Source organism: Lissotriton vulgaris, chromosome 11 (assembly GCF_964263255.1).
Source record: "Lissotriton vulgaris chromosome 11, aLisVul1.2, whole genome shotgun sequence".
NCBI classification, from domain to species: Eukaryota; Metazoa; Chordata; class Amphibia; order Caudata; family Salamandridae; genus Lissotriton; species Lissotriton vulgaris.
The window spans coordinates 795,525,228-795,541,914 of record NC_141699.1 but is presented as its reverse complement, the minus strand read 5'-3'; the positions used below and the strand labels follow the sequence as shown (position 1 = coordinate 795,541,914).

The following is a 16,687-nucleotide window of genomic DNA, read 5'->3' as shown; positions in this document are numbered from 1 at the left end:
GTCCTTTCAGTCACCTTAGAATATTCCTTCAACATAACACCTTAACTCTGCTTTACTTTCTGAGAGAAATATACTGTCTACATGTTGTAGGTAAGTTTAAGGCAAATCTATTTTTATCTAGCCCAGCTGTATTCTTTGTTTGTTTTAGAGAGTTCATCGCTTTGCATATTGATACATTTATTATACCCATATGTAATTCAGGGAATATCGAATGTAAACGTTTGAGAAGGCAGACAGTAAAATATGTAATCTACTTATATTAGCATACTTATCCAGTATTCGGGGTGTCTTTCATAGATTCACATGCCTGAATCATTCCCCGTTGTCGAGACGCGAGCCTCCGTTACATAGAATAGTAATGTCCTATAGACATACATAGAGAAAAATAGGCCTAAGGGCCTCACCTTAGTAGCCTATCCTTGTCCTTATGTAAAAAGGACCAAACTCTTAGAGCCAGCCAATCAGCTATGACCTCCCTCTAGAACCTTCCTGGCAGGAGCCTCAGTCCCTTAGATTTTCTACCGCACGTTGTGCTAGGGAGTCTCCAGCCTGAGCTCTCCTCAGGATTTCTTTAAAACCATCTACTTAACTTTTGGAAGTGATTTCTTCATTCTACATCTCGTCAAGGATTACTTCAGTCCACTTATTCCTGCAGTAAGTGTTTTCTTTCTACTGCTTTCTACAATGTCTGAATCCCAGAAGAAAGCCCTTTTCAGGGCCTGGTCTTCATGTGGGAAGAAAAGGCTACATGTGGAGGATAAGCATGCCCTGTGCTTATATTGTCTTTATCCAGGCCACGTCCCTGCAGACTGCAGAATATGTAGGTCTTTCCCTAAGAAGACCGTAAGGGACAGGGAAGGTCGCCTGCTCATCTGGCTTGACAGGCTCAAGGAGAGAGACAACGTGGAATCTTCAGAGGGTAGCGTTTCAAGGACCTCAGAAGTCTCTCTAAAGAGGCCAAGGGTAGCTTCCCCTGGCCCCTCAGACACTCCTCCTAGGAAGGCACAAAAGAAGTCTTCAGAGGCAAGATCAACGACATCTTCAGTGTCTGCCAAAGATACCCAGACTTTTAAGAAGCCTGCTCAGTCATCTAGCAGGCATACGCCAAGGATTACCACAGCGACAACCACTGTGTCGACGACGACAGCGTCGTCGGCTTCCCCATCGACGACGACAACTCCATCATCGTCGTCAGCAGGTAGACCTATTTCATCTATGGTCCTGCTAAAATCGTCGTCGACGTCGAAAACCTCGTCGACGACGAAGATTACACCGTCGACGACGGCGTCGTCGATGAAGAGCCCACCGTCGACGACGGCGACGTCGATGAAGAGCCCACCGTCGACGAAGGCATCGACTACGAAGACGTCGACGACAAAGACGTCGTCGACGGGCTCGCCGTCGACGAGAAGTGACGCGCCGACGAGTGCACCGACAACGACCACACCGACGTCGAAGTCATCGTCGACGACCAAAATGCCGTCTACGGAGATACCGTCGACGAAGACCTTACCGTCGACGAAGACACCGTCGACGGATGACTCGTCGTCGACACTGGCCCTTTCTGAGCCATGGAAGAAGTCCAAGCTCGTAGAAGTGTCGTCTCTAACGCTGCCACCGTCGACGATACCAGCGACGACGGCAGGAACTTCTACATCAAGTTCTGCGTCTGGCAAGGTTGCCAAGCAGCAAATTACTCCGGAAACCACGTCTCCGAGCAAAGTGCAAACGCAGTTGCCTTCAGAAATCTTCCAGAGTGAAGAATCTGAGGAAGAGGAACTCCTGGATCCAGCTACTTCCATTTCGGACCTTCATGTCAAATGCCAGAGCACAGACGAGGAACAGGAGGAGATGACTTACCATGAACAATCTGTCCACACTAGTGTTCGCACGGAGGTCACCCCGATGGTATGCCTGCCGGTTTCTATTGTCAATGACCTGAAATACCTTATACAGGATTACAAGCAACGCTTCCCGGAAACACCAACAACGGAAAGTGGGAATCAGACGCCTGCAGTAAATAACCCAGCGTCAGCCCCAAAACAGTCTCGACCTCTCCCTCAAGCCCACCGTGAGAGAATCCAACCTCAGGTGGTAGTATCGTCAGACGATGATGATGATGATGAGGAATTGGAAGAAGGAGAGGTCCAGGAAATCCACTCTGTCCATGATGAGAAGGATGAGTATGTGGCATCTTCCCCAGCTTCACCCCAACCACGCCAAGCAGATTCACCACCTGTGGATATTGGCGGCTTCCATAAAATTGTGGAAAGGGCCGCAAAGCGATTCCATATGGTTATGGAATCAACTGAAACTGAATGCTTCTTACACGATTTCAAGGAGCAGACGCAAAAGTCAAAAAAATCTATTCCAATATAGAATTCCTATGGGAGCAAGGCAAGAAACTAATGCTGACGCCCGCTTCTGTACCTGCGGTTGTTCCACGCCTGGACAAAAAATATGAAGCCCCACTTACAGCGGTAGCTTGCCTCAATGGACACCCGAAACCAGATTCGGTGGTTACACAGGCGGCCCAGAAGAACTCCCGCAACCCTTCCTCCCCTCTGTCAGCACCTCCGGACAAAGAAGGCAGGAAGTTGGACACGATCGGGAAACGATTTACGACAACATCGGCCATGACCATCAAGGTGGCCAATTCCATAGCTCTGTTGGGGCATTATAATCGCCAACTCTGGGAAGACATAGTCCCCTATTTGGCGGAACTACCTGACGCAGTCCAGGGTGAAGTCAAGGCACTGCTTACGGAGGGTCAAACCTCAGCAGCGGAAATAATTGACTGCGCTATTGATGCAGCCATGACCGGCTTTCATCAACTTGCTGGAGCAGCAGTCCTACGCCGTCAAGGATGGCTTAAAGCGACGTCGTTCCGACAGGAGGTGCAATCAAAAGTGCTAAACATGCCCTTCGACGGCCAGCACCTTTTTGGGGACAAGATCGATGAAGCACTACAAACCATAAAGAAGGACACCGATACTGCCAGAGCACTGGGTACCTTGCAGGCGCGGAACCAGTCCTTTCGAGGCAACAGATCCAGAGGACAATCCTCTTACAGAGGTTCCTATCAGAATAGGTCCTCGTATTCCTACCAAAATAAAAATCAATACCAACAGAAACACCAACAGAGTCGTCAGTCTTCTTACGGAAGATCCAGCTTCAGGGGCAAAAATCAGAAGAGGGGCACTGGCGGCCGCCAGTGACCTATTACTCCAGCCAGTCCAGCCACCCTATCCCTCATTACAAATTGGAGGAAAATTGACCCATTTCCTAACAAATTGGCAACTCATCACCACAGACCGGTGGGTTCTCCAAATAATAAGATTTGGCCATTCCCTGGAATTCACCACCATCCCTCCTACAACACCTCCCCGCAGACGGCCACACAAACATCTACGCCTGCTTCTCCAAGAAATTTCTGTGATGCTGAAGAAAGGAGCAATCGAACGAGTTCCAACACCTCTGAAAGGGAAAGGCTTCTATTCCCACTTCTTTCTTGTACGCCAGAAGGAGAAAAAATGGAGGCCCATTCTGGACCTCCGAGCGCTAAACGCTTTCCTACGGAGCCAATCGTTCAGGATGGTGACGATTCAAGAAATACTAGGCATGCTGGAAAAAGGAGATTTCATGACATCTTTGGATCTCCAAGATGCCTACTACCACATCCCCATCCTCAAGTGTCACAGAAAATTCCTGAGGTTCGAAGTCGCAGGACAACATTACCAATTCAAGGTCCTGCCGTTTGGCCTCAAGTCCGCACCGCGGATTTTCACAAAGTGCCTTGCACCGGTGGCAGCTTTCCTGCGTCAAATGGGTCACCAAGTCTTCCCCTACCTCGACGACTGGCTGGTGAAGGCACCCTCAGCTATCGGCGCAACCGAATCCTCCAACGCCTGCACCAATCTTTTTCAAAGGCTAGGATTAACTCTCAATCTCAAAAAATCCTGCATGATCCCTACAACAAACATTACCTTCCTCGGGGCGACCTTGGACACGGAGTGCGCAAGGGCCTTCCCCTCGATGGAAAGGACAAAGAAGATAATATCTCTGGCCACGGCTGTGGCGTCAAAGAAGAACCTAAAAGTCCGGACCTACAAGTCTCTCCTGGGCATGATGTCTTCCTGTATACTCCTCATCCCTCACTGCAGACTCAGGATGCGCCCATTGCAGGAGGCCCTCACGAACCAATGGACTCAGAGTACAGGTTCTTTCGAGGACGTTGTAAAAATAACACCAAAAATATCCAAGAATCTGGACTGGTGGAGAAGTCGCAAGAATCTATCTGTAGGGCTACCATTTCTACTTCCGGCAACACCTCTGGTGATCACCACGGACGCCTCCCTGGAAGGATGGGGCGCTGTCCTCCAAGACCTTCGGATAAGCGGCAAGTGGGCCACTCAGGAAAAACAGCTCCATATAAACCGTTTGGAGCTGAGAGCTGTGTATCTGGCACTGCAGGCCTTTTAACCACGCATCCAGAACTCCCAGGTGCTCTTAAAAACGGACAACACCATGACGATGCACTATCTCAACAAACAGGGAGGAACGCGTTCGCTCACTCTATCACGCGAATCGCAGAAGATCTGGAACTGGCTGGTACTACATGGAATCACGCTCAGGGCGGACTATGTACCAGGCAAGGACAATACCATTGCGGACGCCCTAAGCAGGCAAACATCCCTCTCCCACGAGTGGGAACTGAGCGAAAGCGCACTGACTCACATATTCTCTCAATGGGGAGTCCTAGGAATCGACCTGTTTGCCACCAGGGGGAACGCCAAATGCCCAAACTACGCAAGCTGGCATCCCCAACAAGGGTCACTGGGAAATGCTTTTTCCATCGGTTGGTTCAGCGTGTTTGCGTATGCTTTTCCTCCGTTTCCGATGATCACAAGGGTCCTCAGGAAGATGAAGGCGGAACCTTGTACCCTGATCCTAATTGCCCCGTTCTGGCCGAGACAGCACTGGTTCTCGGATCTTCTTCGACTCTCCATCAGGACACCGATTCGTCTGCGGCAGCACCCGAACCTCCTAACAATGTCCAACGGGCAAGTACAACATCCGAACCTACCATCGCTCAGGTTATCGGCCTGGCTCCTGAGCACAGAGAGTTCTGTAGCCTGAATATCCCGCAGGAATGCAGAGACGTATTGGCAAAAGCGAGAGCAGACAGTACCAACAAAACCTACTCTCTCAAATGGAAAAGATTCTGCATTTGGTGTTCAGAGCAAGGCCTGCGACCGCTGCATATCACACCCGAGCAGATATTGCCATATCTCCTGCATTTGGCACAGTCAGGACTGGCGCATGCATCCATAAAGGTTCACCTGGCGGCTATCTCACGGTTCACCAGAACTTTCACAGGACCTTCTCTGTGGTCCAGTAGACTGGTAAAACAGTTCCTAAAGGGACTTTATAGATCCTTCCCGAGACCTCGGAAGGTCCCTCCGACATGGCATCTCAATCTAGTCCTCAACCAACTCATGAGGCATCCTTTTGAGCCCATTCATCGAGCATCCATCAAGTACATTTCATGGAAAACGGCTCTCTTACTCGCTTTAACATCTGCCAGGAGGGTAAGCGAGCTACAGGCTCTATCCATTCAGGAACCATTCATGCAGTTCAAACAGGACAGGGTGGTGCTGAGACCGAATCCTAAATTCATACCGAAAGTGCCTTCAGACTTTCATCTCAATGAACCGATAGTCCTTCGGTCTTTCTTTGCGAACCCTTCCACCACAGCAGAAAGAACACTACATTCTTTGGATCTCAAGAGGTGTCTAAAGTTCTACCTAGACAAAACTAAGACTTTCAGAAAATCTTCACAACTATTTGTGGCCTACAGCAGACCGAGAATGGGTCTGCCTCTCACGAAACAAAGCATCTCAAGGTGGATCTCCTCAGCGATAGCATTCTGCCATGACAAGGCCGGACGGCCTTTGAGTGACCATGTTACTGCGCATTCCACCAGGGCGATGTCCACATCGGCAGCACTGTTCGCTGGAGTGCCGATTTTGGAAATATGCAGAGCGGCGACCTGGAAATCGTCACACACTTTCTCCAGACACTACTGCCTGGATATCGAACTTCAGAAGGATGCAGCAGTGGGCCAGGCAGTGCTTCGCCATCTCTTTCAGTGAGGTGAGCCTTCCACCATCCCGCCATCCGGGTATGCACATTCTTTGTCTTTATGATATTCTGCTTTATGCTATCATTCCAATGTTATATGATAATATGTGTATTGTCTAACATGACTGTAAGGCACCATTACATCAGAAATGTGCATAAGTTATTGCTAACTACTCTGATTCAGGCATGTGAATCTATGAAAGACACCCCTAAAACTGGATAAGAAACGCGTTACTTACCTGTAACAGCAGTTATCCAGTATTGGTGTCTTTCATAGATTCACATGCAACCCTCCCGCCTCTCCTGGAAGGACTCACATCCCTCTCTAACTGTATTACGCCTACCTAGCTGGGTGCGTACGAAAATCTGAGGGACTGAGGCTCCTGCCAGGAAGGTTCTAGAGGGAGGTCATAGCTGATTGGCTGGCTCTAAGAGTTTGGTCCTTTTTACATAAGGACAAGGATAGGCTACTAAGGTGAGGCCCTTAGGCCTATTTTTCTCTATGTATGTCTATAGGACATTACTTTTCTATGTACCGGAGGCTCCCGTCTCGACGACGGGGAATGATTCAGGCATGTGAATCTATGAAAGACACCAATACTGGATAACTGCTGTTACAGGTAAGTAACACGTTTCTTAGTTGTCCAACTAACCAACTGTGATAGCAGGGGGTTACATTTATCCAGTTGGTAATTTAATTCACTGTGTTCTCTGTCCTTTGGATTTAAAGAGACTATATGGGAACACAGGGAAGGTGTCTTATGAAACAAGTGTCTTCCGTTAGTTTATAGTAGAAGCCACTGCCATAATAATAATAATAATAATAATAGGGGGTCTTATAGAGCGCTTGGTGACGCACCACGGCGTGTCCCCGCGCTGAGAAGCAAGAGCTACCAGGAAAATACCGGACAGGGACCCAGCTACCGGGCAAATAGGAAGGTTTTTAACTTGGCTCTAAAGGTGTGCTCTGAAGGTTCCAGGCGCAGTGCCACAGGAAGTTTGTTCCAGCTTGAGGCCGCCAGATACCTAAAGGATCTGCCGCCCATCCGTACTTTAGATGCCTTAGGAATGGATAGGCGCCCCGAGCCAGAAGATCTGAGATCACGGGGGGGCTCGTATTGTGTTAGCAGGCCCTGCAGAGGGAGAGGAGCCCTGCCGTTAACAATCCGGTGGCATGTGCATAATGCTTTGAATTCCACCCTGCTTCTCACCGGAAGCCAGTGCAGGGCCTGGAGCGCAGCTTTAGATGATGCTCTTCTGGGTAATTTGAGAACCAGCCGCGCCGCAGCGTTCTGCAGGACCTGCAGGCGGCTCAGGTTCTTCTCAAGAGTCCCCAGGTAGAGCAGGTTGCCGTAGTCCATCTTGGACGTGACTAGTGCATGCACTAGAGTTTGACGGGCTTTGATTGGCAGAAGCTCCAAGACCTTCCTAAGGCTCTTAAGAGTCCCGAAACAGGCACCAACTACCCGGTTCACCTGGGGTCCAAAAGTCAGCTTAAAGTCGAACCAAACACCTAAATTCCTCGCCTCCTGGCAGGGAATTGGTGCTAGTCCCAGGCAAGGAGGCCACCACGCCGACGTCCAAGCCGCTTGGTCTCCCCCCACCACCAGCACCTCAGTCTTGCCTCCGTTGAGTTTAAGGCAATTGGCAGACATCCAGGCAGCAAGATCTTGCATTCATGCTCTGAAGATGTCCGCTGCAAGACTTGGTGCACGCGTTAGGGAGATGACCAGCTGCGTGTCGTCGGCGTACAACACCATGCTCAGGCCGTAACTCTCCACTATGGTAGCAACCGGGGCAACATACAAATTAAAAAGGGTTGGACTCAGGGATGAGCCCTGCGGCACCCCCTGGTTCAAGGCAACTCGCTCGGAGTAGCAGTCGCCCTGCCTGACTTGAAAACCTCGGCCAGAAAGAGATGATTGGATCCATTTCAGCGCTGCCCCTCCTACTCCCCCTTTGTTCAGACACTGTAGCAAGATGGAATGTGCTACAGTGTCGAACGCAGCGCTAAGATCCAAAAGGATCAGGCCATAGTCTGGCCCTCATCGGCACCCTTCCTAATGGTTTCGGAAGCCATGAGGAGCTCTGACTCTGTCGAGTGTCGGGGCCGAAATCCAAACTGGGTGGGGTGTAGCCGGTTAGTGTCTTCTACATAATGCATTAACTGCATATTAGCCGCCACCTCCGCCACTTTGGAGAAGTAGGGTAGAAGGGAAATGGGACGCAGGTTGTCCAGTTTCTCGAATCTGATATTCGGCTTCTTGCGGAGGGGAAGCACTACGGCTTGTTTCCATTCCTCTGGCATGGTGCTGGACCTAAAGGAGACATCCATCAGATGCCTAATGTAAGGTTCTAGCGTCGTCAGGCTGTCCCCCAGCCGCTTGGGTGATGCTGGGTCCCGTGGAGAGCCTGATTTCACAGATCTACATATTTTAATCAGGTCGTCTGCTGGGGTGGTGGTGAAGTTAAGCAGCAGATTTTGTCCACCTGCCTCTCTAGCAGATGCTTCAAACTCTCCCCCTGCCTTGGGTTGGGTAGGGAAAGCTGAATAAATTTTAGACACTTTGTCACCAAAGTAGTCAGCAATACGATTACAGGCAGCAACTGAACAGTCCTCCAATCCTACTGAGGACTTGGGGACAGTCAGGGATTTATAGACACTAAACAGTTCTTTAGCTGAGTTATCAGCACCCAAGATCCTGTCTGCATAATAAGCAGTTTTCGCTATCCTAATCAGGTTATGATATGCTCGTCTAATGACAAGATATCTCTCTCTCGCCAGGCTGTCATAGGCTGCTCTCCACTGCCTTTCTGCCCGCTTGCAGTCCCTCTTGGCACCTCGTAGTTTCTCATTGAACTACGGTGCCGTTCTCTGTTTACGGCCGCCCTCCTTCGGTCGGCCTAAAGGGGCCGTACGATCCAGTGCAGCCGTGATACGGTCGTTAAGCAACTTGTTTGCCGTATCCGCGTCATCGCCTCCAGGAGGGCCCCCTGCGATAAGAGCCTCATTGAACTCTGGCAAGGAGAACCTGGCCCATTTACGCCTGGGGTAGTTGAGGGGCGGGGGTCTGACACCATTAATTGCATCTTCCTCCATCTCAAGAACCTCCTGTGTTAACATAGTTTAACCAGTGGGGCTACTGAGTAATGAAGAGATGCACTGGACTGAGTGACTTCAAATGTCAGTTTTCCTACTAACTTTTCAATTTCGTAAACCATCTGCTGGCTGGAGTGTGTTAATTTTTGGCCCTGATGTGACATTTCTGTTCATCCTAGCTCTCATCCAAACATTTATTAAATGGGGGTCACACAAAGATTTATGGAGTCCCCAGTGTTGTAGTCAAGCCAAAGTTGACTAGAACTAGATGCATTTGCTTTCTGTTATACTAAAGTCAGAGCCAGGTCTTTACAGAACTGAGTACGTTCACAGCAAGAAGACTGGACACAGGGTTATGTAATGCCAGGATTTGGGTTGATAAAAAACCCCAGCATTAGAGGGAGTTGTGGCTCTCCCTAGATAAATTGTCAGGAAATGTTAGCAGTATTGGGAGTATCGAAACGTGTTGCCGCTTCTGGTGAGCAGTTGATTTGTATTGGTTTTATTCGTAACATGTATTTATACATTGACAATGATTTTGATCAATTTATGAAATTGTATATCTACAATCATGTATTTCACATTTTTCCTGTTACAACCTTGATGAAAAAAGAAAAAAACGTTTAGCTACAGTACATTGATCCATAGAGTCCTGTGTATTTTCACTTAAGCTGGTCACAAATTCGCAATTAGGCTGTACATGTAGAAGTTGATGATTTCATTCATTCACTTCTTGATTTGTTAATTAATGTAATAATTCATCAGCAAAATTCCAAATAACTTGTGCTATTTCTTCTCCTAAACTTAGCCTCATCACTACTTGTCAGAAAAATATCTCCCACTAAGGAGATAAAGGATGATTCAAGCCAATTGTATTTCCACTTTTAAATATGCTTTTTTACCAATTTAAATCTTTGCATACTCAAACTATGTGGTGCCCTGTTGAACATAGTGTTTAGAGCAGAATAACTGCTGATCTTTAGTGATTGTTTGTGAAAGCTTAGCAAGGCCTTTTTGAAATATCATGTTTGAACTGTTAATGTCTGAAAGTTGTTGGTAAAGAAAATAACCAAATACTCTAAATGCTAAATTCGTAGGCATGTAAAGATGTGAACACAAACATCAAAAAACTAGGGTGTATTGGCAATTGTCCCGCCAGAAGCCGTGAAGATTGTAATGCTCTGGATAGGGGATTTGTGGTGTGAGTGGTACAGAATTATGATAGGAAGTGTTCAATGCTCTAAGAAAGCTCTTGATACTTGAATAAACTTTAATCTGAGAAGCTCAGAGCATTGTTTAAAGATATCTTGTGGCACAAACCCAGTTTGTTATTTAAAGGAAATGTGCAGTGCGTTGTAAGAGTCACAGAGAGATACCAGTGAAAGCTAGCAATATGGTGCATGTCTCTCAGCAGATATTAAACAGATAATTTCACATTACCTGTTGGGCCTTCTAAAAGCGCCATCGGATTTTCATTTTCCAGCGTGATTTCACTTACTGTTAACACTGTTAGCAACTTGAAGTTAAGTATTAAGTACTTTTGTTGCCAAATACTTATCCAACTCTAATGTCACGCCTATTACTTTTCAAGTTTATAGGTGAGATTGAGAGACTTCGAACTGCTTTGTCCAAGGAACAAATAAAAATGTCAGAATATGTGCGTAGGAAAGGTGACTCACTCCAACCCCAGACCAAGGACCAGGCAAAAGATGTGAGGACCCAGCAAGAGCTGGTGAGTTTCCTAGCTCAGGATAAGATTGTTAGTCCTTCGTACCTTGACTCTTTCTTGTTTTGTCATATGTGATCGCAGTTGCATCCTCAGGTGTTACATCGTGGTTCTTTTTCTCTAACTACAGATGATCCACTGTATACCATTTATGAAGCAGTTGCATATTAGCGTGAAGTATTTTTACAGTTTTCAAGAGCAATCTCCTTTCACTTTTTCCACTTCTGAGAAAAATGGTGATGACATTGTTCCTGTAGGGCTCCGATTGTCATCAAAGCTCCAGGTTTATGATCTGGAAACTGATGGAGGGAGATTCCTTTGTAATTTGGGGCACTGAGAAGAAAGTTATTTTACAGGAAGGTGAAATATTATCGACCTTTACACATGTACATTGCTCCACAGTTGTAACTGAACATTGGATCGATAGTTTTAGTGCCTGTCATGACTTCGACCTGGAACTGCAAAATGCCCTCCTTTTCAATAAAGCCAAGTGGATATGGCTTTCACAGGTATTGTTCTATCTCAAGAAAACATTTTAAACAATGTATCTTCAAATATCAAATTTATAAGACCATATGAATTGGACACTTTGCTGGCTGGAGGCCGCCTTATTCAGCCTGAAACCACCCTGGTGGAATTCTGTCCAGGGGTGCATCTTGACTACAACTCCCCACAGCTGTTCGCATGGGGCGGCGTGGTCATCGCGCTTATAGTGCTGCCTTTCCCCTTGCAGTGGGGGATGCACCCGGGAAAAGCTCGGACCAAGGGCAGGCCCTAATACGCCTGTCTGAGCCCAGATGAGGGCGAGCAGGGCCACTCCCATAACAACAGCTCTTTTTTGGGGTAAGGAAGTGACTGCCATTTTTGGTTCTCACTCGATGAGAAGTGACTGACTTAAATGTGTTGGCAACAGATGTAGGGCTGTTGTACGATCTAGTTAAAATTGGCTTGTAAATATCAGTGAAGGGGTCTTTTAAAATTTGCTCTGTTGCTTTATATTTACGTCATCATGGTTAAAAGGAAAAAGGTCGAGGGATGATGCCAAAATTACCCCCGCTCCCCACAAAGCACAAACTGTACAGCAATTCACCATATGTTGGAAAGAGCTATTGGGGTAGTCAGTACGGAAATTGAACTGTCTGAAAGGAGATTAGCTCTGAATAATAACTCTATTACACCTGGTGCTGCAATGGAACCAGATAATATGTAAACCCCTAGTATTAACTCTTATTCTGAGGTGGACCCCATACCTGCCTCTGACATGAGCAATGTAATAATCTACCCTGCTAGCACGACCCATTTGTGAGACGAATCCACCTAATAATAAATAAAAGGACTAAGGGGGCGCGTCAGAATAAAACTACTGGTTGCACTCAGAAGTCTTCCAAACTACTATCAAAACAAGCATTTACCATGCAATGGTCTCGCCTTTGTAAAAGTTAGTGCTTTTGTCATTGTTAATGACACATTTTTCTGTATATGTTGTTGTAGAAATGTGATGAGTAAATGGCATGTTATTTCTAATGGCAATAGCTTAATGTGTTGCAATTGTGAGTAGTTAAGAGTTGTATAAGGGTTGGTATTAGAGAGCAAGTATTATAGTGATTTGAGGGTAGAGTAGTAGAGAGTGATTATTAGAGACTGAGTTGTACAGTAGTGGGGAGTAGTGGTGATTATTGTAGTAGAGTGAGCAGTATAGAGTTATTAGAGTTGTAGAGAGTAGAGAGTGATTAGTATAGTGTGACAAAGTATTAGAAAGTGAGTATTAGAGTAATTAGTAGCTCAGACTCAGCAGGAGTCTGGGGATACCACACGGCAGACGCAGATCACCTAGCTCACACTCAGCAGGAGTCTGGGGATACCACATAGGCAGACGCAGGTCACTCAGCAGGAGTCTAGGGATACCGCACAGGCAGACACAGGTCACTCAACTCACACTCAGCAGGAGTCTGGGGAGGGACACATCCTAAACCACGATGTTTCAAGAACGGCTCACCTGAACAACGAAGATTGAACAACGAAGAGGGCTGAACCACGAAGGAAACATCCACGAATGAAGAAACAACGGAGGATGGAACCACGACTTTTAAAACACCGGAGCATGCTAGGAAATTGTTTAAAAGGGTAAATGGGGGTGTGGGGGGGAAACCACACAGGCAGGTCACTCGCAGCACACACTAAGGAGCCTGGGGGTAACACATGGAGCAGACACAGAATTAGCAGCTCTTCGTATCGCTGGCTACAGGCTGCGGTCAAGAGCTGGCCAAAAATTGCTTCATCTTTAGTAATTACTGGCGCTTTCTGAGTCAAAGCTCCTAAAAATACGAGCGCACATTTTTTCTCGCTGAACACCCTGTTCACTCCTAGCCACTTACAAGTGATGGGCTGGTTCAACGCTGCGCAAAGCGCTACAAATGACACATTTCAACGTTCGTGTTTTGGTTCCAGTGCCCCGTAAGGTATGATTAAACTTGTTCCCTGTCTGGATTTCCCGAAATATCCCCCAGACTGGTTTTACGCCCTCCTCACAGTCCCTCGTCCAGAAATACATGCCTGCTGCTCATGAAACTAGCAATAAATGACAGCTCCTTACCCATTTCCTCTGCTCGAATGCCGAGTTGGCAGGGGTGAACGCTTGCAGCGTGGGGGGGGGGTCGAAACATGCCCGTTTTCAATGCATGGCGAGAGGGGAAAGTTACACACCACACACCGTTCGACAGACGTTCTTTATGAGCACAGTAAAAAATGCAAATAGCATGTCTGGATATGCACTAGGGGAGGAATGGGAAGGGTGGCGCTCAACATGGCTGCCATGTTCGGTGACCGGTACAGTAATCAAGCTGCTCTCCGCCATCCGCTATGAGCATTTGTGTCTAGCTTGGTCACCCTGCGATGTGGGACAGATAGCCATCTAATTGCATATTGTATCTCCTTGCTGCAAACGGACTGCCTGAGCCCCTCCTCCCAGCACTGCAGATGGAACGAGCTCGAGGGGGGAGTGAATAGCCCTAAATTCACCACCCGTAACTACAATACCGCTCCACAATTCGACGAAGGTGAGGGGTCTGGGAGGATGCAGCTGCTTCACCACCAGAATCCCCGCGCACGTGGGCCGCCAGGTCGGGGGACGGCTACACTTCTCCCACGACTTAACACGACAACCAGCAGCAGACGAAAATAGCGAGCTGCTGGCCAGCCTTGGCTGGGAGACCAACAACGGGATCCCAGCGGATGCAGATGATTACATACCCTGCTTGCGCCAGGACCCAAAACCCGTGAGATCACCACACACGACGGTACAGGACACAAAGACAACAGCCACGCATGACGGTACAGGACACGAAGACAACAGCCACGGCTCGCAAATAGAGAAATACATCCCGGCAACTTAAATCGCGCAGCCCACTCCTGCAAAAGACACTTTCAAAAAGACCAAAACATGGCGGAAAAAAAAAATACCGCCCACCGCTGCATGACGTACAAAAAAGGGGCGGAGCTAAAAAAACACACCGGAACGCCCACGAATCTGCTCCAACATTTACTGGCACATCTCTCTTCCAATGGCTAGCCTCATTTATGTAGCTAGCCAATGGAAGAGAGAGGCGGGTTAAAGCCCCGTACTGAAGATCAAAAGATTACGCCTGCGCGACACTGCTGCGCAGTGAACGCCAGGCGAAACCTAATAAAAAGGGCCTAAAAATGCGAGTCTGAATCTGGCGTCCCCTTCTTTGCCTTTACCTGATTTAGGAGGTATGGAACCATCTCTAGTCAACCAGCATATTTTTGATCTTTTTGCAGATAGATGTTTTGATAAATTTAAGAAATTAATAAAGCTGGAGCTCTTTCCCCTTCTTGCTCGCCTTGACGCCATTGCAGCGTGGATCACAGCGCTAACAAATTTACTGGGGCAAAACGTGGAGGCAGTGGTACAGAAAGCTAAGGACAAGGATCGACCCCAAGAGGCTTAGTCTCCAGCCTGACAGATCAAGAATACACAGGTTCCTAAGTCTCTAGTTGAGACTTTTAAAGACCAAACACTCATACTAGCCCAGAGTTTCGATTTCCGAAGAGTATGGCTCTCTTTATGTTTGTCAGCCATTAGGGCTTGGGCGAGTAGTAACCCAATCTCAGGGTGGCCACCATTCACCTGCACCTACCATGACAAATAGAGTTGCCCCTTTTCTGGTTTCAATGAGCATGATTGACATGAGTATTTTATAGAACCAGGCTCCTGCTCGAAGGTCCCTGATACATTCGATAGTCAACAAAGTGAAGGGAGGAATCCGGTGAAAGCCACCAAACCAACTCACTCATCTTTGGTATTTAAATCAAGGAATGTTGCATGAGTAAGGGATAAATTGGGTAATGATAATTGGCTAAGAATTTAAATGTGTGTGTACTTAATATGTGCAAGAAAACTGGCTTATGGAAAGCTTCCATCAATGCTTACCCCTGCTTTCCATTCAGGCTCCGGTAGAGCAAAAGGAGGCTTAGTGATGCTAATTTCAACACTTGCCCCTGTTGACGTTAAGAAATCCTTCACTAGTTCCCCATGTTATCAAATGGCGCATTTACTTAATGTCCATAAATATGATGCGATTTTGATTAATTTTTATATTAATGTTTTTAATAACACACGAAGTACAGTTTTGGTGAATCTAAGAAAGGACCTGGAGCAATTCGGAAGATATTATGTATTTATGGGCTGGGGACTTTAAAATGAATAAATGTAAATATTGTAATGTTTGGTAATCACAATTGCTTTGGGAAAGATTTGTTGTACTTCCCACATGATCGCTATGGTGAATCTTTAAATGAAGACTTGCACAGTTAAAACATGGGGCTGATGGAACAGGATCGGGAGGGGTTAAGCGCTCCACTACCAATATTCACAATAACGGCCACTTCTCTGTAATTGATCATATTATAGTCTCCATAAATGTCTTGAACTGGGTTAAATACCTTCAGATAGAACCATCTACCCTTAGTGACTATTCAGTGCTTAGCCTTACATTTAATATTATTTGCATTCAGGAAGTTGTAACTTAGTATCACTGATTGAGACAGCGGGCAGAGCCTGCTTTAGTTTGAAGTGGACAGACATCGGTGATGTCAGGCTTCTAGAAAATGTAATCAGGTAAAATCAAGAAGCGTTTATCATATGTACTGACTGGGAGCTAAATGATAATTCCCTGCTAACGGCATTCCAAAAAATCACTGTGGCAATTGCAGATAATTTGAGAGCACCCTGTAAGGAACTTTATAGTACTAGTAAAGCTCATTGGTGGTTTGACAAACATTGCACTAGAGCCAATCAGAACCTAAGGCGAGCTTTACAAAAATTCCCAAAGGATAAAGAGGAGATTAAGCAGTTAAGAAGGGCTTGTAAGATAGCTCTAATTGTAGGGAAGAAAGAACTCTTAGAACAGGCCTTATGAAGATCTTGAACGTGCAGCTGGAACGGGTGACTCCATTATTATTTTGGAAAACTATAAATGCCTACTTCTTAAAAGATAACGCTTAGCCAACTTGAGAGGCCTCTGTTGCTTCAGGAGCCTGGATTAGACCCTTTGGAGGGATTTTTAATCTAGATAATATAGAACTTGGTGCAACCTTAGTCAGCACCCAGCCACCTACATCATTCTTACCCCTAAAGGAGATCAGCTTAGAAGAAATAACTATGGCCTTAGAAAACAGTGCTCTTGGAAAGTAGTCAG

At 46.8% G+C, this 16,687-nt stretch overlaps 1 protein-coding gene across 3 annotated transcripts in view; it reads left to right on the top strand.

Moving 5' to 3' along the window:
- DZIP1L (DAZ interacting zinc finger protein 1 like) overlaps nucleotides 1-16,687 on the top strand; it is a 764,020-nt gene that overhangs the window by 432,470 nt on the left and 314,863 nt on the right. For 2 of the 3 annotated variants that reach the window (XM_086943917.1, XM_086943918.1), the window contains exon 9: nucleotides 10,836-10,976. The exons of the other annotated variant lie outside the window; for it this stretch is intronic. In XM_086943917.1, coding sequence (XP_086800043.1) covers nucleotides 10,836-10,976 — 141 coding nt within the window. The remainder of the gene's footprint in view (nucleotides 1-10,835; nucleotides 10,977-16,687) is intronic. 3 annotated transcript variants of the gene reach the window in all.